We start from the raw sequence: 23,150 nt of genomic DNA on the forward strand, positions 1-23,150 counted from the left end.
CTGCTTTGGCCTCCCAGAATGCTAAGATTACAGGTGTGAGCCACCATGCCCAGTCACATTATTTTTGTTTTTGAACAGTATGTAAGTGAAATCAAGTAGTATGCATTTTCTGTGACTTATTTCACTCAATTTTATAATCATGAGATTCAACCATGCTTTGCATGCAGTTGTAGATTATTCATTCTTTCTCTTTTATAGTGTTCTCTTTGTGAATATTCTAAAATTTTTTCACCCTATGAACATTCTTATACGTATGTCTCTTGGTGAACACATGAATAAATTTCTGTTGGATTGATGGGTTAACTCACTCCCAACAACTACCAAATTTATATAATTAGTCCAGATCTTTCTTCTGAACTCTAGACTTACATATTCAAATCTGCTTGACACCTTCATTTATAAGCATCTCAAATTTAACATATTCCAAACCATTTGCTCCTTATATGTTCCCAAATGGCTTCTTAGTCCATCTAATTCTTTATGGAATAATCATTAATAGTCTTATTTTATTGACCTTCTCTGGCAAACCAATCCATTAAGTCCCTTGTATTCCACCTCCGATTTATACATATCTTGAAATTATCCACCTCTTTCTGTCTCTACTGTCATTACCCTAGTTCAAGCCACCATCATTTCTGGCCTTGAATAATGCAACTGCCTCCAAACTGGCCTCCCAGCAACCCTTCTTGCCCTTTTCCAATCTATTCCCCACAAACAGCTTGAGTGAGCTCTTAAGTATGTAAATCAGATCATATTTAACAGTCTTTACTAGCTGCCCATTGACCTTAGGATAGCTTCCAAAATACAGTCTGACATCTATAATGTGGACAATAAGAGCCAGCATGGTCTGGCCTCTGCCACATCTCAGCGCAAGTTTCTCCTTGCTCCCTACATTCCAGCCACACTGACTTCCTTTTAGTTCCTAGAACACACAAAGTTCTTTCATGCCCCAACAACCTCACACATAATTTTCCCTTGGCCTGAAACATTCCTTCAGGCTCTTTAATATGCCTGGAGCTTAAAAGGAAGTGCCTTTTAAGTGGGCTTTTCTCTGACAGTCCAAAATTAACCCATCAGGGCACCCACTAATTTTCCTTCATAGTACTGATCACAATGTATAATTATGTAACGATTTATGCTTTAATGTCTCTTGCTCCTATTAGACCTTAAATTCCATCAAGTGTTATGTTCACTTCTGTGACCCAATGCCTAACACGGTGCTTGGCACATGGTAAACACTCAGTAAATGCCATTTTAATAATGCCCGACCTATGGGAAGGCTGGAAGGGGCCCTAGGTCTAGTATCTGGCACTTCTCCACCACGGTTAGTTTCCTTCCTGTGTGTGGTGGTAGATAGGGGCAGATCCTTTCCTTGATCACCCAGAGGGGGCTTGTCTCCCAGCCCTTAGGTGTTTGCTGTAGGGCCGCGTGTAAGAGATAAACTGCCTCCAGACACAAGGCGGCAGGCGGGGGAGATTAGCCATACTACCGAGGACAGCACAGTTCTGTCACCAGAGGCTTGAGCAATCTCCTGGCGCAGGTGCAGGAGGAACTGCCAATCTCTTGGAGGGGGCGGGACTAAGGCGGGCCCCGGGGGGGTGGGGTCAGTGTGTCCTTTCCGCAGTACCCGATTGGTCTGGGCGAGCCGAGGGGGCGGGGGCGGGGTTTGACTCCGCGGGCGCGAGCCACGTTGGACGCGGGGCAGCCCTGCCGGAAGGCCACGCCCATGCCCCACAATGCACTGCGTGGCGCGTCACTTGGAGCGGTGGGTCCCGGCTCGACAGGTATTTCCCAGTTCCTCCCAGTCCTCTTTCCCGCGTAGGGGTGTTCGAACCCCTGCCGGCCGCTCCCCTGGGTCTCCGCGCCACAGCCACGCCCCTCGCCCTCGGGACGACAGACGTACCCCCGGGCAGGAACAAAGCCCGTGCCGTGGGGGTGGGAGCTGGGTGTCGTTGGGGCCGCGGAGCTCTGGAGGGGCGGGCATGCGGAGACCCGGTCCACCTCGACTTGAGGGGTCCGCGGGTCCGCGCGGGCGGCGGTTGCCCCTAGGCTGGCCTGCCCCAGGTATGGGGCAGCCCGAGCTGGAGTGCCTGAGGGGGAGGGCCAGTCTCCCTGACCTACCCGCCGGTGGTGGTGGGACCCCTGGCGCCCCGGTGTCACAAACACGTTGATCCACCTAGGCTGTTCAGGTGGCCCAAGAGAAGGTGAGGTGCCATTTCCGATTTATTTTAGGCAGGGTGGGACTTGAACCAGTGACTTACTTTGCGTTTTGTGGAGGTGGAATAAACGCTGACCCCAGAGATTTACCTGCGTTGGCTCAGAGAAACCTTTTGAGGCCCTGTTAATGGCACTTTGGGAACAGTGTGGCCGAAAGTAGACCTGAGCAACTGGCTTGACAAGGGGAGGAGGTCTCTGAAAGAGAAGGCCGAGCCCGAACTGGCTTGAGTCTCTCTGCCAGTGAAAACAGCTTTAGATTTTTCTCCTGCTTCTTACTTCCCTGGATCATCCACCTGGAGCGAGTGGAGAGCTTGAGAACCAGCCCCTCTTACGTTCAGCTAAGGCAAAGCCCAGCACAGACCTAAAGTGTCAGCCTCTGTGCTGGAGATGCTGGAACCCAGCTGGCAGGTGGAACAAACACTTTTTAAAACTTTGAATCACTTTCCGTGTTACTGGTGTTTTCTCACATGCTGTGATTGTAAGGAATTAGACTATACCTTACAATACCTACAATCTGGTATATTAAGGTTCAGTATTTGAATCTGACACTTGTGACCATGGCCTAAGTTAATGGGACATTTGGACATTTTCTGTGTTGAGAACCATTATATCTATTTAGTCCCATGTGTGTGTGTGTGTGTGTGTGTGACTGATTAAAATCTAAGTGTATGGTTTGTTGGTGTGAAAGAAGCCCAGGTCCTATGAAAGGGTTGCCTGTGACCTTCCTTTCCATGGGTTTGAGTAAGAAGTTTGAACATGTTGAGAGGCAGTGTCTCATAGAGTCGTTAGGGTTACACCTGAGTTTAAATTCTTACTTTGCCACTTACTAGTTTAGTGATTGAACAAATTACTTAAATTTTCTGGGCTTGAATTTCCTCAAAAGTAAAATGAAACTAATAATACCTACCTGACAGGTATTTGGAAGGGTTCTCTGAGGTAATGCCTATAAAATGCCTGTTCTGTAGAGGGTAACCAGTAAGTAAGAAGGATAGCATAGCAAATTCTTAATATAGCACTTTTAGGATATTATAGGGCAATGTTGCAGGTGCTTTACATGATCCTATGAGAGAGATACTATTGGCATCTTTAAAACAACGCTGTGAGATGTATACTTTTAGTAGCCATAATTTGTAGGTGTGGAAACTGGGGTATAGAAAGGCAAAGCCTGTCCACGATTACATGGCCAAGTACATGGTGGAGCCAGGATTAGAACCCAGGCAGCCTGGCTCCAGAGTCTGTCCTCTTAACTACCATACTGTACTGCCTCTTAAAGAAAATTTAACCTGTTATCTCATCATTATTTCAAAATGGAATAATAGGAGTATCAAAGACTGCCAATAAAGTAGGGGGCACAAGCAAAGTGGCAGAATAAATTCTGGCTGCCCTTGGCACCTTTTTCCCTCCCCTTTTCATGCTCCGTCTCCCAAGTGCCTTCCTGCTAAGCTATGGAAAGTCCTTTCTCTTTTTCTTTCAATCTGCCCCCACCCTGTGCGTCACAATCAGTATAGCTTTCTTCCCAAATTAAACCCCCTGTTCCCACAGATCTTAGCACTTTTGATAAAATAATATGTAGCAAGGTAGTGTTTACCAAATTTTGATACTGTCACATATGCAAAATAATATGATAAGCAGTTGAACATTTAAAAAAATCTCCAAAAATTTTTGCACACATATTTGAATAAAACAAAAAAAGATTCATTTATTTTAATTTGAATGAGGAGAAAAACCTAATACTTCAAAACTGATTTCACAGATATTGCTAAAAATATAAAGAGCAAAATGTAAGTCAGTTGAAAGACTGATATTAGGTAAATAATAGTACAGGTGGGATGAAGATAAGGTAAAAATTCTCAAGTGGTACTTGGATAACTGAAGTTTGGGAACTGATGAACTAAAAGACAATGTGAGTGCTTGACCCCAGTGTAAATGTTTTTAATCTTAAAGGAGGCATTTATGAAAGCATTTGGCTAGAAAGTAGATACAAAATCTACTTATATTTTGGATTTTCTATTTTGCCTTTCTGATATCTTGGCCCACAGTCATTACCCCACATGGTTCTGAAGAAGAGAGGTCAGCGTCTGGTTATCTTGGGTCTAAGAGGTTGTTAACCACTGCAGTAGTAGTGTGATACTACTGGAGTTTATTTTCCTCAGCCTTTACATAAAAGTTAACCCATATTTACCTAGGTTCTTACTTGGGCTTTTTCCTCCAATATTCCTGTTGGGGAGAGGAAAAACAGGCCACTACTCGGATTCCCTATGAGACATCTGCTGCCGTCTAAAGGCAAGTGTAATATTTTCTCTGTGTTAAAGGTGAGGAAAAATGGACTGGTGGCCTAAAAATATATATATGGCCCTGATAGGATAAAAACTACTACACCTTAATCTTCCCATGCAATTGTTGTAACCTCTTGCATTCTACAGTTCCGCTGGTTCTTCCTTGGGGGTTTTCCCAACCACACCCTGCTTAGACCCCAACTGTGCTCAACTCTACCTGGCCTTGATATGGACAGATTTCTTTTTTACTAGCACAGTTTAGACAAGATTAGTTTTTTTTTTAAAAAATGAACTACATTATGAATTCAAGGTAAAAATTTTTCAAAGGGGGGGAGGGTATGTTTATTGAGTTGACAGAGAGACTGCTTGTCCTGAGGTGAATCCATCTACAAATTAGTTAAGGCTGGCATCAGACTTTCATTCTAGTTTCTTTTGCTTTCTTAAGTTCAATTGGTTTGGATGCTGAATCAAATTACTCTGGGAGGAAGAGATTTCACTTTCTATCCTCAGAAAATCTTGTCTGTTGATAGATAGCAACAATCCTCTGACAGCCTTTTAAGAGTTTTGACAGAGAATATAATTGCTGTGTTCTGCTTTTGGTTGAAGCCTAAAGTGTATATTAGGAATATCTGAAATGCAAGTTTGTCTAATTTTAGTTTTCCAGTTAGTAAAATGGTGGGCAATACAGCCTGTGTTGTGTTTGCTTTTTTCATTTAAATTTGTCTAATTTTGGGGGTGATGTTTCTTGATAGTAAGAACTCTGTATTCCTAGTGTTTGACATAATACATGGCATACAGTAGATAGTAAATATTTGTTAAACAAATGGAACTTACAAATGGTATTCTTTTCTCAGTATGTATTTTAAGAAATATGAATCATATCTTTCTGTCTTCCAAGTCATTAAAAAGAAAAGAGTAACTTTGAAGACTACATGAAAGTTGGCAACATAATTATAAAGACTATTCCTAATATTGCTATTAGGTTCCTAGAAAGGTCAGGCAAAAAGAATGAAGTCTACTTTTAAATACTAAAATATGACCTTTTGGAACTATCAGTCACAATCTACCCTCAACGTTAATTCCCAGAATGGTTATTTCTTTGCAGTTCCATGTCTGGAAAGATAACAGTTTATATTGTATTTAAATAATAAATGTTTAACAACATGAAGTAAGACGTTTTCCTGCTTTCTTTTTTTTGAGACAGAGTCTTGCTATATTGCCCAGGGTAGAGTGCTGTGGTGTCAGCCTAGCTCACAGCAACCTCAAACGCCTGGGCTCAAGTGATCCTCCTGCCTTAGCCTCCTGAGTAGCTGGGACTACAGGTGTGTGCCACCATTCCCCGCTAATTTTTTCTATTTTTAGTATGGACAGGATCTCACTCTTGCTTAGGCTGGTCTCAAACTCCTGAGCTCAAGCAATCCTCCCATCTCTGCCTCTCAGAGTTCTAGGATTACAGGTGTGGGCCACCAAGCCCGGCCATTTTCCTATTTTCTTCCACTTAGGCTAAATGTTACAATTTTGGTTTGATAATTAAGTAAAACATGGTACAATTTTTAAAGAGGGGTTTATAGTATATATTCCTCTCTTCAGGGATCTCGGCTTTCTCTTGCTACTGCTTTTAGGAGAGAAAAGATATTGGATGAATGGGAAAAAAAATACTGATGTGTATATGTTACACTGGGACTTTAGTTTGAAGATTCCATTGTGGTAAAAATGCTAATTTAACTTGCCTTTTTTTTCTCTTTATAAAGGATAATGACGTATTATTAATATTACCTAGATATTCCTCCCCTTTCCTCATGAAAAGTAGAAAAGGTGATAGTAAACTTAATGCATTAGCTTTATTTATTGGATTAATTTTTCTTGTCAGATCGGTTACCACCTTAATTGGACAGTTGGATTTTTACTTCACACAGCAAGAAAACTATTAATTCCTGATTTCTAAACTCTGTACCAGTTGGTTTTCTGTGGCATTTTTGGGGGTACATTACTAACTCAATTTTTGCTTTTGAAATGAGGCAATATTGACCTAGCTGAAGTGGGCAGGTGAAGATTAATTGACTTTCTGAGATACAATATCTCTGAAAAAAGCCTATGAAATTTGTATCAAATGTTTAAATTTTCACCAGTTGCCCCTACTGCTAGTGAAGAAGCATTTAGTGGCTCTGTGCTCTGATGGCCGAACAGAGAAGACTTATCACTTAATCTCAGATGGTGAATATGTTTTAGTTCAATGTTTTTCAAAGTATGGTCCTTAGATAATAAACAAAATAATCACCTTGGGAATTTATTAAAATTTAAGATTCCCAAGCCCCCATAGTCAGTGGGTCAAAATTTTGGGAGGATGGGCCCAGAAGTCTGCATTTCTAACCAAACTTTCATCTTATATAAGCGAAAGTTTGAGAACCACTGTGTATGGTTTCATAAACCACTTTTATGAAAGTTTGACTGTTTACCTGGTTTCTTTTAGACTTAGGCCTGTGAAATCCTTTTATCTGTCTTTGTAAAACATGACCAGAATCCAGTAAAAGAAGCCATTATGATTTACTTTCTGGTTAAAAAGATTGAGAACAACATTAAAACCAGTATTCCTTTAGCTTTAGGATTTATTTTAAATACTTTTTTTTTCTGATTATAAAAGTAGCATATACTTATTATGGATATTGTGAACACTTAGGTAATTATAAAATGATAATCACCTGTAATACTATTTCCTGGAGGGGAACATTATTTTGATTTTGGCATCTTTCCTGTATCCATTTCTCTATTTCTCCCTCCCTTTTTCCTTCTCTTTATCTTTGTGGAAAACAACATTTGCAATTTTTATTCTGCTTTCTTCTTCTTAACGTATAAGTATTTTACCATACTATTAAACTTTTTTTCCCCCACAAACATAACTGTTAGTTGCTGCATTATATTCTGTCATATAATTTACTTAACCATCACCCTGTTGTAGGATTTTTTAAGTTGTTTTCAGTTATTTGAGTGGAAGAATGTCCTTCTGTTTAAAATTTTGTCTTGACCTCTGATTATTTTCCTCAGGATAGGGTTATATATTTATTGAGGTCAAAGGGCATAAATACTTTTAAACTTTTATTGAAATTGCCAAATTGTTTTGAGAATGGTGTTTCTACCAATTTTTACTTTCACCTATATTTATGAGAATATCAGACAGAGCAAGTGTTATTTTTTTAAAAGGTAATTTGTTAAGTGAAACATGGTTACCATTGTTTTAATTAGTATTCTTTGATTATTAATAAATTGAACATTTTTACATATGCTAATCAAATTTGGCTTTAATTTTTATCTAACCCAAATTGCTTATTTTGTTTTAGGTCTTCTCTATCGGTTGAAATGTCTATGATTTTATCTGCCTCAGTCATTCGTGTCAGAGATGGACTGCCACTTTCTGCTTCTACTGATTATGAACAAAACACAGGAATGCAGGAGTGCAGAAAGTATTTTAAAATGCTCTCAAGAAAACTTGCTCAACTTCCTGATAGATGTACACTGAAAACTGGACGTTATAACATTAAGTAAGACTTCAGTTTGCTTCATTAGAATCACTTGTTTAGTGGTGCTTGTTTTAATGACGTTTAAATGGTTGTGATGGAAATTAGTGCTTGACTAGTTTAGGAAAACTTGTTCAAGTCCAGAATCATGTTGTTCTGAACTTATACTAAATAGTAATCATTGTGTCACAAACCTTTTTACAGTTTTCTCTGCATTTATATCTGGCTTTTGAAAATTTTATAGTTTTGCAGATTGCATATATTCCTTCTTATAAGTTGATCACCAGGTATTTATTGGTGTTCTTACATCCCCAGAATTGTAGCAGGCAAACTGGAATGGGAAATAAAAAAAAAAATTTACCTGATACCTGCCCTCAAAGAACTGAAGAAGCTTACATCCAGTGGGAGGAGATAGCACTTATCACTGTATTATATATAAAGAAAGATAAACTGGAGATGGGAAATTTTTGGTCATCAAGGGCCTGTCTGATAGGGTGGCATTTGAACAAAGGTGAGAGAGGAGGCAGTTAGGCAGTTATGTGAAGGATGCTGTGGATGAGGACGAGCAAGGCAGAGGTTAGCAGCCAGTGGAGAAGGCCTTTGATACATATCAAGAAATGGAAGGAAGACCAGTGATGCTGAAGCATTATGGACAATTAATAGAGTGGCAATAGGTAAGGTCGGAAAGGTAGGAATGGGACAGGTTATTTAGGGCCTTCTAGGCCATGATGGGTTTGGAGTCTATTAGTCTATTGAGTCTAATGCAATAGGAAGCAACTGAGGAGTTTTAAGCTGGAGAGTTATATGATTTGATTTTGGCTTTGAGTAGATCATCCTGGCTGCTCTGTGAAGAATGGGCCATAAGGGAGAAAGAGTGGAAGCAGAGAGATCAGATAGGAGATTCTTAGAGTAGTTCAGGTAGAGGAGGTGATTGTAATCTGAACTAAGGTGATAGTGAAGAGGTTGGATTTGGGCTATATTTTGGTATTAACGTGAACAAATCTTCCTAATGGTTTGAAGTGGGATGTGAGGAAAAATCAAGAATCACTTGTAGGCCAGGTGCAGTGGCTCACGCCTGTAATCCTAGCACTCTGGGAGGCTGAGGCGGGAGGATTGCTCGAGGTCAGGAGTTCGAGACCAGCCTGAGCAAGAGCGAGACCCCGTCTCTACTAAAAATAGAAATAAATTATCTGGACGACTAAAAATATATATAGAAAAAATTAGCCGGGCATGGTGGTGCATGCCTGTAGTCCCAGCTACTCGGGAGGCTGAGGCAGAAGGATTGCTTGAGCCTGGGAGTTTGAGGTTGTTGTGAGCTAGGCTGACACCAGAGCACTGTAGCCTGGGCAACAGAGTGAGACTCTGTCCCAAAAAAAAAAAAAAAAAAAAAAAAGAGTCACTTGTAGTTTTTTGGCCCAAGGAACTGGATGGATGATGGGACTGAAATGAGGAAGACTGGAGAGGATAAGTGTATTTCATTGGTTAAAATTAAGAGTTCTGTTTGGACATGTTAAGTCTGAGATGCCCGTTAGACACCTAAGGCGCACTGACAGGTAGGCAGCTGGATGTATAAGTCTGAAGTTTAGTGATGAGGACAAGTATGGAGATTTATATTTGGGACTCAGCTTACCATTTGTAATTAAAACCATGGGAATGGATGAGACCACCTTAGAAAGCATATACAGGAAACAATTAGAGAACAAGTAACTTCTGAGCAGTTTAACACTGATTATGCATACAGAAGGAAATCAGATAAGAACAAGGTCTACATAGGATATAATAAGCTTCATTATTGAGATGATCTGTGAGCCCTGTCCTGAAGATTTAATAAGATTGGCTGAAGCAGGGAGGAGGGCATTCCAGGAGTAAGGAGGAGAGGCAGAATAAGCAAAGATTGTGACTTAGCATGGTGGGTGCATTAACCTGCTTAGCCTGGTATAGTGGACGGCGATTTAGAGATAGTTATAAGATGTGTGTGATCATCAGTGTGGGGCCAGATCCTGGATTGCCCTAAAGTTCAGATTGAGGGATATCACTTTGATGTAATAGGTTATAGGAAGCTCTGTTGCAGGTTTGAGGGAAGTGACTTGATAAAAAACAGTTCTGAGACAGTGGAACATAGGGTGAAATGGAAAGTCTGAGAGGAGAGAGACAAGGCAGAGAAGTCAGCTTGTTATTAGGCCCTGAAGTAGGAAAGTAAAAGTGTAAATGAAAAAGAAAATACCACTAGACATGGTGGCTCACGCCAGTAAACAAAGCACTTTGGGAGGCTGAGGCAGGAGGATCGCTTGAGGCCTGGAGTTTGAGACCAGCCTGGGCAAAAAATATTAAAAAATTAGCTGGGCATGGTGGTGCATATCTGTAGTCCTAGGGGAGGCTGAGGCAGGTGGATCCCTTGAGCCCAGGAGTTCAAGGTTATAATGAGCTATAATTGAGCCACTGTACTCCACCTGGGTGACAGAGTGAGACCCTGTCTCTAAAAAAAATTAATAATAATAATAAAAAGGAAATGCCAAACAGACACTTCAAGAGAAGTAATCAAGCCTGATAAGATGGAATACTAGAGATGAAGAAAGGGAAGGGGCAAAGATGACTGAAGCCTTGGAATTGGACAGAATGCTGGTGTCATTGTCAGAAATGAAGTCTTTCGAAGGGATTGTTTATGAGGGGTGAGAAAGAAAGAAAAGATGATGAAGCTTCATTTTGATTACTTTAATTGAGGTTTGACAGGGCAGGCCAGTGGAGATGGGATATTTTGGAATCATTCACATACATGTGACTGAAATTGTGATGGTAGAAATGCCCATGGAGTTTAGATAGAGGCCTAGAATAGAAGCTCAGAGAATGTCCATAACTTCTTGGATTACCTGGATAATGGTAAGATAATGAGATGTTATATTTAATTGGTTTTTCTGAGGGCTTAACTAGAAAATGTTGTGGTGATGGTGGTGGTTCAAGTATATGTAAAATGATGTCTTAGCCTGCTTCTATTTTTAGGAGAAAAAACTAGAAACATTTAAATATTTTCCTTAATAGGCTCTTTTAGTGCTCTGGGTCATTCCGAGTTTCAGTTGTTATTATATAGTGGTGTAGACAGATTTCAAAGTTATAGGAAATAGGCTTGAATGTATATTCTGGTAGATATCCTGGACTAAAAAAAAACCCCAAAACCCAACTTTTTTCAAATATTTTTTGTTCCTTTGACTTATTTTCTTTAAAGTAGAGTAAAATGTAGTAAAATTTTAACCCATCCACTTCTGTTTAATTGTGAATTCTAGGTTTTATATTTATTTATATCCCATCTTATTCCACACAAAGGATTTGAGCAATTTCCAAAAATAATTCAAGAGGACAAGTGAGGGAATCAGATGAAGGAAAACAGAGATAGGAGAAATAATAAACTGAAGTACGATTTCCTTCTGGAGATGCAAACTACATAGTTCATTCATTTTTTAGAAAAAGGCTAGAAATATTACTCTGAGTTTCCTTGTGGCCAAAGCAAAGAGTGGATAATTGATAGGATTTTAGTTCCATTGGATGAAAACATTGTTTTTCCTGCTACTGAGACCATAAAGAGGAACAGCATTTGGATAACATTCTTCTAGCAGCCATGATGAGAGTTTTGTGATTGTTCTTATATTTCTTAGATTAAGCGAATGGCATGATGCAAAAAGCAATTTTATGAGAGAGTTTAGGAGTGGGATAAATCAGCAGAGGTCTAATCTGGCCTGATCCAAGAATCCAATCCAAATATGTCTAAAGGAATAAATAGGTTACATAGCTTTTAAACCTATGCACACAAAAACCTCTATGTGTGTTATTTTTATAGCCAAACTTTCAAAAAGGACTGAAAAACAGAATTTTTAGTTCTAGTTCCTGACAAGAACCTGGATTTCATATATTTTCTATCATTGATAAGAGGTCTTGTTAGTTGGTTGTAGTTTATTGAGGTTTTTACAGTATATGGCAATGAGCTTAGACTGAAATATATAAAACTAGGAATTTATGTGTGTTACCAGACTTAAAATTCTCACATCACAACTCTTTCTAACCACCATGAGTTTGCCAGATCTGCAGTAGCAACATCATAGCACAGCCTGGAATTGCCACCGTGCTCCCTTTCTCTTAGCCATGTTAAATGCTTCTCTTTCCTTCAAAGCCCAGTTGATAGTCTACTTCTTTTGAATCACCTTCTTCCTTGTTACTATTTCATTTCTCTAATGATCTCACTCCCTTCACAGATTGCCTGTAGAACTTTCTTGACTGCCTTTTTCATCATTTATTAAAATTTTTTATTTTTAATTTTATTTTTATTTCTCTATCCTCTATAACTCACACTGAGGAAATTGATCTGCCCTGGCTTATACTATTTTTGATTCCTCATTTCTTAGCATTGTGGTTTTCAAATTTGTATAGAAATTGAAGTGCCCTTTCTTTTCAGAATACTACCAAAGTAACTACATGTATAATTATGTGCCAAATCAGGTGGTACCTCACATTACATTCTAGTTGAATAGGCTGAGGAAGCCCAGAGTTTGAGGGGGAAAAAAGAATTAGAGGAGTCACATGTAAAACTGAGAAAATCCATTTAATTTTTTCCCCCTGTGTATTGGGAAAATGATGAATTTCATCTGATTATAGTGGCTGGATACTCAGTTTAGCTGATGGAGCATATTCTGTGGAGTGTGGCTTCTGCTAGCACAATGCTTTGCACATGTCATAGCTGCTAAATTAAGGTTGGTTGTTTTGGAAGTATGGCAGTATTAAGAGTGCCATGGAGTTGTCTTCATTTCTCCAAAAGGTTTCAACTGGTGGATTGGGCAGGGTGGGATGGAGTGTGGGGATATTGGTTTTGTGATTTCCATAGTGAGATATAGATACACTTCTATCTATATAAAATTTTAAGGGATTCATCTGTTTTATAAGTTGAAGGATACTTTACCTAAACTATAATAAATGTTTAATGAATAAACTTATGTCACTACTTAAAAAAATGACTAAAGTAATAACAATTAGTCATGAAAATAAATTGGGTCATCTGAGATCTTAAAACTTGGAAATTGGCTTTGGGGGTTTAAAAATCATAATTATACATTTTGGGATCTCTTTAAACATCGAGACACTGTTCTCATGAAAAGTCAAATACCCTTTGGGAGGTCAGTCATACCCTACTGTAAATTTTAGTGCAAGACATAAAATTCCTTAGTTCTTTCACTGCGAATTCATTTGAAATCTGATACTGACTGTGTGCCTCCTCGCTTCTCTTCTTGCCCGACTGTTTACTTTCTCCTCAAACTGCTACTTCCAGCCAGGAGTGCTATTTTAGGCCTACCTGCCTTTTTTGGTTTACTAAAACCAAGGATACTTTCCATCTGTATCAGTGCTTTCCTTTCACTTTTGGGTGGCATTTTTGGATTACTGGAGTAACAACTTCAACAATAACCCAGTTATTGACTACTTGCAATTGCCAGATACTTTATTTACATTATTAAACTTTACAACAGCTCTCTGGCTGTTAAATAGAGCTCTTTCTCATTGCTGGGGGGCAGACACACAACTCACACTAACTTAAGCAAAAAAGGATATTGTGAAGGATAGGGTGGGGCTGGCTTTGCAGATGTTGTTATTGGGACTCTTTCTCTCATTTCTGTAGTCTCTTGCCTTTTACAGATAGGTGTTCTCCACAGACTAGAAAACACTACACAGGCAGCTCCAGGCTTACTTTAGTCCAGCTGAGCAACTCCTCTCCTCCATGTTTCAAAAACAGGACTTTAATTGGTTTTGCTTGTGTCATGGCCCATTTTTGGACTAATCATGTGGTCATAGGGGATGAAGTATTCTTAGTTGGCTAGGCCTGGATCACATGCCCCCCCAACCCCTTTGTCAGGCAGCTTTACCGAAGCCATACAGAATAGATAGCAGAGCTGGAGGTAATCCCCTAAATGGAAAGAGGGAAGGGATGCTGGGCAGACAGCCATTATAGTACTATCTCCCCTGTTTTACAGATAAGGTAAGCAAGACTTAAGGATGTAAAGAAACTCCTTCAGAGTCACAAAGGTAATAAATGGTATCTCTGAACCATAGTCTTTTGGCTTTAAGATTGAGATTTTTGTCTGCTAAAAGGCAGAGTTGCTACCCTTAACCGTAACCCTTTTCTTGACAGCATGTGTTCCTAATTCTCCTATTTCTTTTTGCTTTTTGTGGCAGAGAAGTTATCCAGGGAAGAGAATTAAGTGAAATACCACCCCCTCTCTTTTTTGGTTGACGATAACGAGAGGAACAGAGTATGTGTGAAGACTAAAATTGATGACATTGTCTCCCTGGAGACTAGGTGTTTGGTGGGGAGGGGTTGTGTCAGGGGAATGCAACCCACCAATAGCTACCAAACCACTTGGGGGAAGGGTAACCCATGTATCCTGCTTTCCTGTTTTGTCTTATTGCTAGCATCACATTACTTTTCTATTGTTGATTATGGCAAAATGTACTACTTTTCATCACCACCTATGTTAAATATGCTCTTGTGCACTGGCCTAGGAACCTAATTACTGTTACAGTACAGTTTCTTTTTCTTTCAGTTTTTTATTTCAAAATATTAAGGGGGTACAAATGTTTTTGGTTACATGGATCACTTTTGTAATTCTTCAGTCACAGCTATAAGTATGCCCATCACCCAAATAGTGTTCATTGTACCCATTAGATAGGTTTTTGCCCATCCCCTCCTCCCTTTCCCACTGCTTGATTTCCACTGAGTTTTACTTCTCTCTGTACACATTTGTGCTCATTGGTTAGTTCCAGTTTAATAGCAAGTACATGTGTTTGTTTTTCCATTCTTTAGATACTTAGGATAATGGTCTCCAGTTCTATCCAAATTGTTGCAAAAGGAATTAATTAGTCCTTTTGTGGCTGAGTAGTACTCCATGGTATACATATACCACATTTTATTAATCCACTCATTGAATTGAGGGCATTTGGGTTGAGTTCACATCTTTGCAGTTACAAATTGTGCTGCAGTAAACATTCGAGTGCAGGTGTCTTTTGATAAAATGACTTCTTTTCCTTGGGTGGCTACCCAGTAGTGGGATTGCTGGATCAAGTGGTAGGTCTGTACTTTTAATTCTTTGAGGAATCGCCATACTGTTTTCCATAGAGGTTATATTAATTTGCAGTCCCACCAACAGTGTGTAAGTGTTCCTTTCTCTCTGCATCTGTGCCAGCATCTATTGTTTTGGGACTTTTTCATAAAAGCCATTCTAACAGGTGTAAGGTGATATCTCATTGTAGTTTTAATTTGCATTTTCCTGATGATTAGTGACATTGAGCATTTTTCCATATGTTTATAGGCCATTTGTCTATCTTCTTTTGAAAAGCTTCTGTTCATGTTTCTTACCCACTTTTTAATGGGGTTGGTTTTTTTGTGCTGATTTGTTTGACTTTTTTGTAGGTTCTGGATATTAGCCCTTTATTGGATATATAGTTTGTGAATATTTTCTCCAATTCTGTAGGTTGTCTGTTTGCTCTGTTGATTATTTCCTTAGCTGTGCAGAAGCTTTTTAATTTAATCAAGTCCCATTTATTTATTTTTACTGTTGCTGTAATTGCCATTGGGGCCTTAGTCATAAATTCTTTGCCTAGGCCAGTATCTATAATAGAAGAGTTTTACTACATTTTCTTCTAGAATTTTTATGGTTTCATGCCTTACATTTAAGTCTTATCCATCTTGAATTAATTTTTGTGAGTGGTGAGATATATGGATCCTGTTTCATTCTTCTGCATGTGGCTATCAGTTTTTCCAGTACCATTTATTGAACAGGGCTTCTTTTCCCTAGTGTATATTGTTGTGTGCTTGTCAAAGATCAGTTGGCTGTATGTTTTATATCTGGCTTCTCTGTTCTGTTCCATTGGTCTATGTCTCTATTTTTGTGCCAGTACCATGCTGTTTTGGTTACTATTGCCTTGTAGTATAGTTTGAAGTCTGGTTCTGTGATTCCTCCAGATTTGTTCTTTTTGCTTAAGATTGCTTTGGCTATTTGGGCTTTTTTCTGGTTCCAAGCAAAGCATAGAATTATTTTGTCTGTATCTGTGAAATATGACCTTGGTATTTTGATGGGGGATTGCATTGAATCTGTAAATCATTTTGTGTAGTATAGACATTTTAACAATATTGATTCTACTGATCCAGGAGCATGATATATTTTTCTGTTTGTTTATGTTGTCTGTGATTTCTTTCCTCAGTGTTTTGTAGTTCTCTTTGTAGAGATCTTTTACCTCCTTGGTTAAGTATATTCATAGATATTTTCTTTTCTTTGTAGCTATTGTGAATGGCATTGAGTCTTTGATTTTACTCTCAGCTTGACTGTTATTGGTGTATAGAAATGCTATTGATTTGTGAACATTCATTTTGTAGCCTGAGACTTTGCTGAATTTATTTATCAATTCCAGGAGACTCCTAGTGTGGAGTTTTTGGGGTTTTCTAGATACAAGATCATAGTGTCAGCAAAAAAACAATAATTGGACCTCTTCTTTCCCGATTTGGATCCCCTTTATTTCTTTCCCTTGCCTGATTGCTCTGGCTAGGACTTCCAGCACTATATTGAATAGAAGTGGTGACAGTGGGCACCTTTGTTTTGTTCCACTTCTTATGGGGAATGCTTTCAGCCTTTCCCCATGCAGTTTGATGTTGGCTGTGGCTTTGTCATATATGGCTTTTATATTTTTGAGATATTTTCCTTCTGTGTCTCGTTTGTTGAAGGTTTTTATCATGAACGGGTGCTGAATTTTGTCAGATGCTTTTTCTGTATCTATTGAGATCATATGGTCTTTGTTTTTGCTTCTGTTTATGTGGTGAATCACATTTATTAATTTACATATGTTGAACCATCCTTGCATCCTTGGGATGAAGTCCACTTGATCATGGTGGGTTATTTTTTTGATGTGCTGTTGAATTTGGTTTGCTAGTATTTTATGGAGGATTTTTGCATCTATATTCATAAGGGATATTGATCTGTAGTTTTCTTTTTTTGTTGTGTCCTTTCCATGGTTTGGTATCAAGGCGATACTAGCTTCATAGAATGAGTTGGGGAGGATCTCCTCCTTCTGGATGTTATGGAATAATTTCTGCAGTATGGGTACCAGCTCTTTTTTTGTAGGTCTGGTAAAATTTGGCTGTGAATTCATCTGGTCCGGGGTACAGTACAATTTCTGTGGGAAAATAAGATCTAGGTGCAATAAACTTTGGAAATATAACCATTAGGTAAATTAGGGATTATCTGTGATCAGTTATCTAAAAAAGTCAGGATCTTTATTTTCTGGAGTGTGGATGTGTTTGGATAGTGGGAAAGGGTGAATTAGGAAACAGATTAACTCTGCAGAGAAGGAGATGAAGATGTCAAAGGCAAACTTTGCTCTGTAGTTTATTCAAGGCTCTGATGGTGTAATCATCTCAGATTTTCCTTTAGCTTACTGTTATAAGTTGGTATCACAAGGCATACAGCATATTAATATTTTCTTATTTAATGAGGTTAAAATTAGTAGCTAAAATTGGTTTTTTATTCGTGGGATAATTTACTCATGATTTGGCTCTTCACCATTGGAAGATAATTGAAAATTGGCCATATAAGAATGGAATAAGTGAGAAAATATGAAGTTCCTAGTACAATGCACGTATGATGGACAGTCAGTGCTACTGAGCTCTCTTTCTGCTTCTCATCTCCTTACTGTACCACTGATGGCAAAGTCTTTTTTCGCCTTATTTTCTATTAAGCATATTTGGTGATAATAAAATACATAAGGTATGTTCAGTTTCTATATAATATTTTAAAGTTTAAACATTTTATTTTAGAGAATGGAATTCAGTGTGGCAGGTTCTGTTTCAAAATTAACATTTTTCCTATCAAATAAAACAGAGTTGAGATAGTATGTCCTGTTGGAGAACTTTTCTGTACCCAGGAAAGCTATTCACTGGACAAATGCAACTACAAAGGATAAGCATATTTTCTATGTGTAGTGGTACAATTGTAGAGTGAAAATTATATGCAATATCAATATTAATTATATCAATTTATAAATAGTTTGCTATATACCTTGTCATTTAGCATGCTATAAAATACAGTTTTATATATTTGTCTTGTTTTATATATTACTGTTTTAAGTACATCCCCAGTGATTGTATGGCAATCTCCTGGCAGGCAGGGACTTTGTCTTTGATATCAGATCCTATAGAGTAGAATGCTAGACCTGTGCTAGATGTTTTACTATCTGTTGAGGGGAAGATCATTGCTTTTACTAATTATTTAGTTTGGTGCAACAGACTAGCATTGTCCATAATAATGTTAGTGTTTAATTGATGATGTGTAAAATCTCTTTGACAGTTTGTAAATAAAATTAGACATGAGAAAAAGTTTAGTGTCTGAAACCGTGTATTCATTTTGCTGGACTTTAGGAATCACTTGTGGATGGCTTGAACATATGATAGAATTAGCTTTTTAACAAAGTGATTAGAAGGAGTTAAGCCCCCCTTGTCTGGTTTTTGGACTTCTGCCAAGCCTTACGTGTTCAGGATACACTTGAACCTAAAGAAGTTCCTGGTGCATGTTCCAGGGAGGGTAACCAAAAATGTAATGAAATTGGATGAATTTCTTGAGCAGAAGAAAGGCAGTAGCTGTAAAGTAACTTTGGTGCTCCATTGGCAATAAAGCCCAGAAATGGAAGGGAAATAAAAAGAAATTAGAGCAAAGTAGGAAAAAAATGGCAATTTAAAAATTGTGCTCAAGGTGGAGAAAAGAGGAGAGAGAGAGAGAGAGAGAGAGAGAGAATGTGTGTATGTATCAGTAGTGACAGTGAGTACTAAAGGGAGAACAGACATGTCTGTTAGACCTGAATAGCCATCTGGTATTCACTGCAGAGGTGAGTAATTCTAGATGGCCCCTGAGAATATCCTTCTCTTTAAAGTAGAGACATGTTGAAAACTCACTGACCTGAACCCTAAAGCCTGGCTTGGAAAAAGTGAAAAACTGTTGGTGAATTAGGACATAGTTGGTTAATCCATATACTGTATGGAAGTTGGTGTTGTGTTTAGAAAGAATGTGGGCTTTGGAATCAGGACTAAATTTATTCCAGCTCTGCTTCTTAATGGCATGTGACCTTGGGTAAGTTACCGAACCTCTCTGAGCTTCTGTTCATTCATTTGTAAAGTGGAGATAGTAGTGCTCCTTTATTGTGAGAATGAAACTAAATATGTAACTTACTTAGCAGAGGGCCTTGTTCATACTAAGTGGTCAGTAAACTGTACGTGTTGCCATTACTGTTACTACTATTTCTCTTCTTTCTACTCAAGGCAGAAGGTTAACTGCCAGATTGTCTATAAAATATGAGCTAAGTGAACCTAATGACCATGACTAAAACATGTATAAACTGGTATGCCTCTCATGACTTTAGACTATTTCATGAGTAGTTCTCAGTGAAATGGTGGGAATCTTTCAATCTGTCCTAGTTATAGTTGAAAAAGCGGAAATTTTTTTATTACAAACACAAATCAACTGAGCTGTGTTTACTTTTGGGAAACTGGCTTTGCATTTCAAATAAAGCATGATAAGCCTAAATTCACTATGAAAAGCCATAATATTGTACAACAATTTATAGCCTTTTCAGAGAGTATCATGTAATTATTACAAAACAAAGATTCCCTGAAAATGCTAACATACAATCTTAAAAACAGGGTTTCCTTTATTTCACGTACAATTCTCTAATTAAATTTAGCACAAGCAAGATAAACCATTTGGGATAAACTGTCATGTAGGTGTCTGTGGTTCACTCTGTTAATATGAAAATACAGTAAAACCCTGACATAACACAAAAAATTGGGTCCAAAAACTTCAGTCATATTTTTGGAGGATAGTGAAATATTAATAACTCTTATGTAGCTAGTTGGGAATTCCCAGGATGTAGAAGCCAATCACCAGTTGTGTTCAAGTTATTCAAGTTATTGTGTGGCATATTTGAATGTGAATGACATGTCAAAGAATTTTTATAATGACAGTGAAGATTTTTTTGGAAAGAGAATATCATTTGGGAAAACATCTTTTGGACTTTGATTTAGATATTGTAGAAAAATGCAATGTGCTATGGCTAAATTTGACTATGATCCTTAAGAAGAAATACATTTTACTTTGTGAACAGTACATATATACATGCAGGAAACTAAAAAGTTTTATGAAACAATATGTGGTCTAATATTTTCTGTTATATTCTATTTAAATTTTTAGAAAGTGCTATAATTCACTAATTTTATGACCTACTGATAACAGCTTGTACTTTGAAAAAATTGACGTTACACCAAATGACTGTGTATTAAGTGGAACTTCAGAAGGGAATTCCAGGTTACTCTAGAAGCATAAGACCAGGGCAATTTCAGCACTAATACATTCTACACCACTAGTAATAGAGTATTAATAAGTGCCAACCCCACACTACTTGGCTGCCTAGGGTGGTATTTCAAAAAAGATTCACGTACACACACACATATATATGCACACATACACATATTTACTTGCATATGCACAAAGTTTCTCTGAAAGGATACATAGAATTTTTTTTTTTTTTTTTTTTTGAGACAAAGTCTTGCTCAGTCACCCTGAGTAGAGTGCCGTGGCATCAGCATAGCTTACTGCAGCCTCAAACTCCTGAGCTCAAGCAATCCTCCTGCCTCAGCCTCCTGAGTAGCTGAGACTACAGGCAGTCACCACCACACCCGGCTAATTTTTTGTTTCTATTTTTAGTTGCCCGGCTAATTTTTTATGTTTTTAGTAGAGACAGGTCTCGCTCTTGCTCAGGCTGGTCTCAGTCTCCTGAGCTCAAGTGATCCTCCTGCCTCGGCCTCCCAGAGAGCTAGGATTACAAACGTGAGCCACCTCACCCGGCCCGTAGAAATTAATAATAGCATGGATTGCCTGGGAGAAGGAGAACAATCGAGCAGGGGTGGAAGATAAGATACTTTAAGTCCAGTATACCCTTTCATTCTTTTAAAATTTGAATCATATGAACATATTTATTCTAAACACTAAATCAAAAATAATAAATAAATTCTGCCTGTACATTACTAAAAAAAAAAAAAGAGGAGGTGACTCCAGTATGGATCAAGGATTGGCAGTAAAGGTTGTGTGATAGATCAGCACTGTCTGGCTTAGCAGTGGGGAGTTATATCCTATATACTCTGTTTACTGTCCCTGGTCTGACCAGCTGTGTTGACAATGCTATACAAGGATGTTTAGGTGACTCACTAAAAAGGAGTAATTTGTGTCCTGTGCTCTGCTTATTTACTATAGGGTGGTATATGTGATGTTCAAAAAAGTTTTTTTTTCCATAGAACATAGTTAATTTAAATGTTTTAGAGCTAAAGTTAGAAGTTTTTGTTTTTAATTTTTAACTTGTTATTTAGAAATAATTTCAAACTTACAGAAAAGTTGTATGAAATTTATGAATGAGACAAGTTCAAATAATACCTGTTCCCAGATTCACCTTTTGTTAACATTTTACCCCATTTGTTTTAATATTTTATCTATCTACTACCTGATGTATTTTTTGTCTGAACCATTTGAGAGAAACACAAATACCATGCCTTTTTCTTCCTAACTACTTCAGAGTATATTTTCTAAGATTAAAGATATTCTCTTACTTAACTACAGTACATTTATCAGCTTTAGTAAATTTAATATTGATACCATATTTTTTGGTCAATGATCCACGAATATCCTTTATAGCATTTTTTCCCCCTCTCTGGCACAGGAACTGGATGGACTAGGGTTAAGTACTGCATTTAGTTGTCTATCTCTTTAGCCTCCTTTGATTGGAAACATTGTGATTTCTTTTTTTTCAACATTCTCCTTTTTAAAAATAGAATGTTGATTATTCTGATGTTTCCTTCTGATTAGATTCAGGTAATTCATTCTTAGCCAGAATACTGTGTAGCCAATGTTTCTTTATCAGAATATCACATCTGGAAGCACACGATGTCCATCTGCCCCTTGTGAGTGATGTTAGAATACTTGGTCAAGGTGTTGTCTAGTTTCAGCTATGTAATATTTTCCCTTTGCAATAAGCAATCCATGGGAAGCCAGTTTAAAACCATGCAAATATACTGCTCCGTCAAAATTTCCCCTTAGATTTAGCACCCATGATTGTCCTTGCCTGATCCAATTTTTTCTGTGTTGGTTGCAAAATGCTAATTTTTCCAGTGCTGGCACTACCTCCACATTTACCAGTCAGCTCTCAGTATTCTGCTGTAAGCAAGAGTCCTCATTTCTATTCCTTTTATGTTATTTTATTATCAAACTCATAAATTCCTCTTTTTTTCCCACCAATCATTCATAATTCATTGCTGTGTAGTAGAGGATGTGATTCTGGGGTCAGTGATGACTTCAAGAGGTCAGTGACCACCCTGAAATTGTGTGCAAAGTTCTATGTTGTTTGGACATCTTTCTGGGGAGAGTGTACATAACTTTCATCAGAATCTTTAAAGAACTCTTAACTCAAAAGTTGGTAAGTTCCACTATATTGAAGGCTTAGACTTGAAGCTATCTATAATACTTCTATATTTGTATATTCTTTTCCCTGCTTTCTACTCCAAGTGATAAGTAACTGAAGTGTTAGAACCATAGTGGATGTCCCTCTGTAGTACATTCCATTTTTTTGTCTGCTGTTTTTAAACCACAACTTAAAATAGTACTATATTTTGGTTCCTTTAATTTTTTTGCTGGAATGTATAATAAATGTTAATATCTTCATTGCCACTGAAGCAGCAGTTTATGGTGTACAGAACCAGTCTTGTGAAACAGTGAATTACCTTGATTTAATTTGAAATTTTAAAACCAATGTTTTTTACACTATAGTTTTATTAGCTCTCTGGGAGTGAGCTACATGATGTTGTGCACTGAAAATTACCCAAATGTTCTCGCCTTCTCTTTCCTGGATGAGCTTCAGAGGGAGTTCATTACTACTTATAACATGATGACGACAAATACTGCTGTCAGACCATACTGTTTCATTGAATTTGGTAAGGGCCTGATTTTATTCCTTTTTATTATCCTTTCTCCACAGTCATAAGCAATTTTTTTTACCTAATATTTGGGGGCTAGGGAGAAACTTCTGCCTA

The 23,150-nt window shown here is 38.0% G+C and overlaps 1 protein-coding gene across 1 annotated transcript in view; it reads left to right on the top strand.

The window, feature by feature from the left end:
- The first annotated feature begins 1,768 nt into the window (after nucleotides 1-1,768).
- SEC22A (SEC22 homolog A, vesicle trafficking protein) overlaps nucleotides 1,769-23,150 on the top strand; it is a 53,291-nt gene continuing 31,909 nt past the window's right edge. Inside the window, exons 1-3 of the mRNA XM_069472709.1 lie at nucleotides 1,769-1,784; nucleotides 7,829-8,029; nucleotides 22,888-23,051. Of these exons, the coding sequence (XP_069328810.1) occupies nucleotides 7,848-8,029; nucleotides 22,888-23,051 (346 nt within the window). The 5' untranslated portion in view covers nucleotides 1,769-1,784; nucleotides 7,829-7,847. The remainder of the gene's footprint in view (nucleotides 1,785-7,828; nucleotides 8,030-22,887; nucleotides 23,052-23,150) is intronic.

The sequence above is a fragment of the Eulemur rufifrons genome, chromosome 7 (genome assembly GCF_041146395.1).
Source record: "Eulemur rufifrons isolate Redbay chromosome 7, OSU_ERuf_1, whole genome shotgun sequence".
NCBI classification, from domain to species: domain Eukaryota; kingdom Metazoa; phylum Chordata; class Mammalia; order Primates; family Lemuridae; genus Eulemur; species Eulemur rufifrons.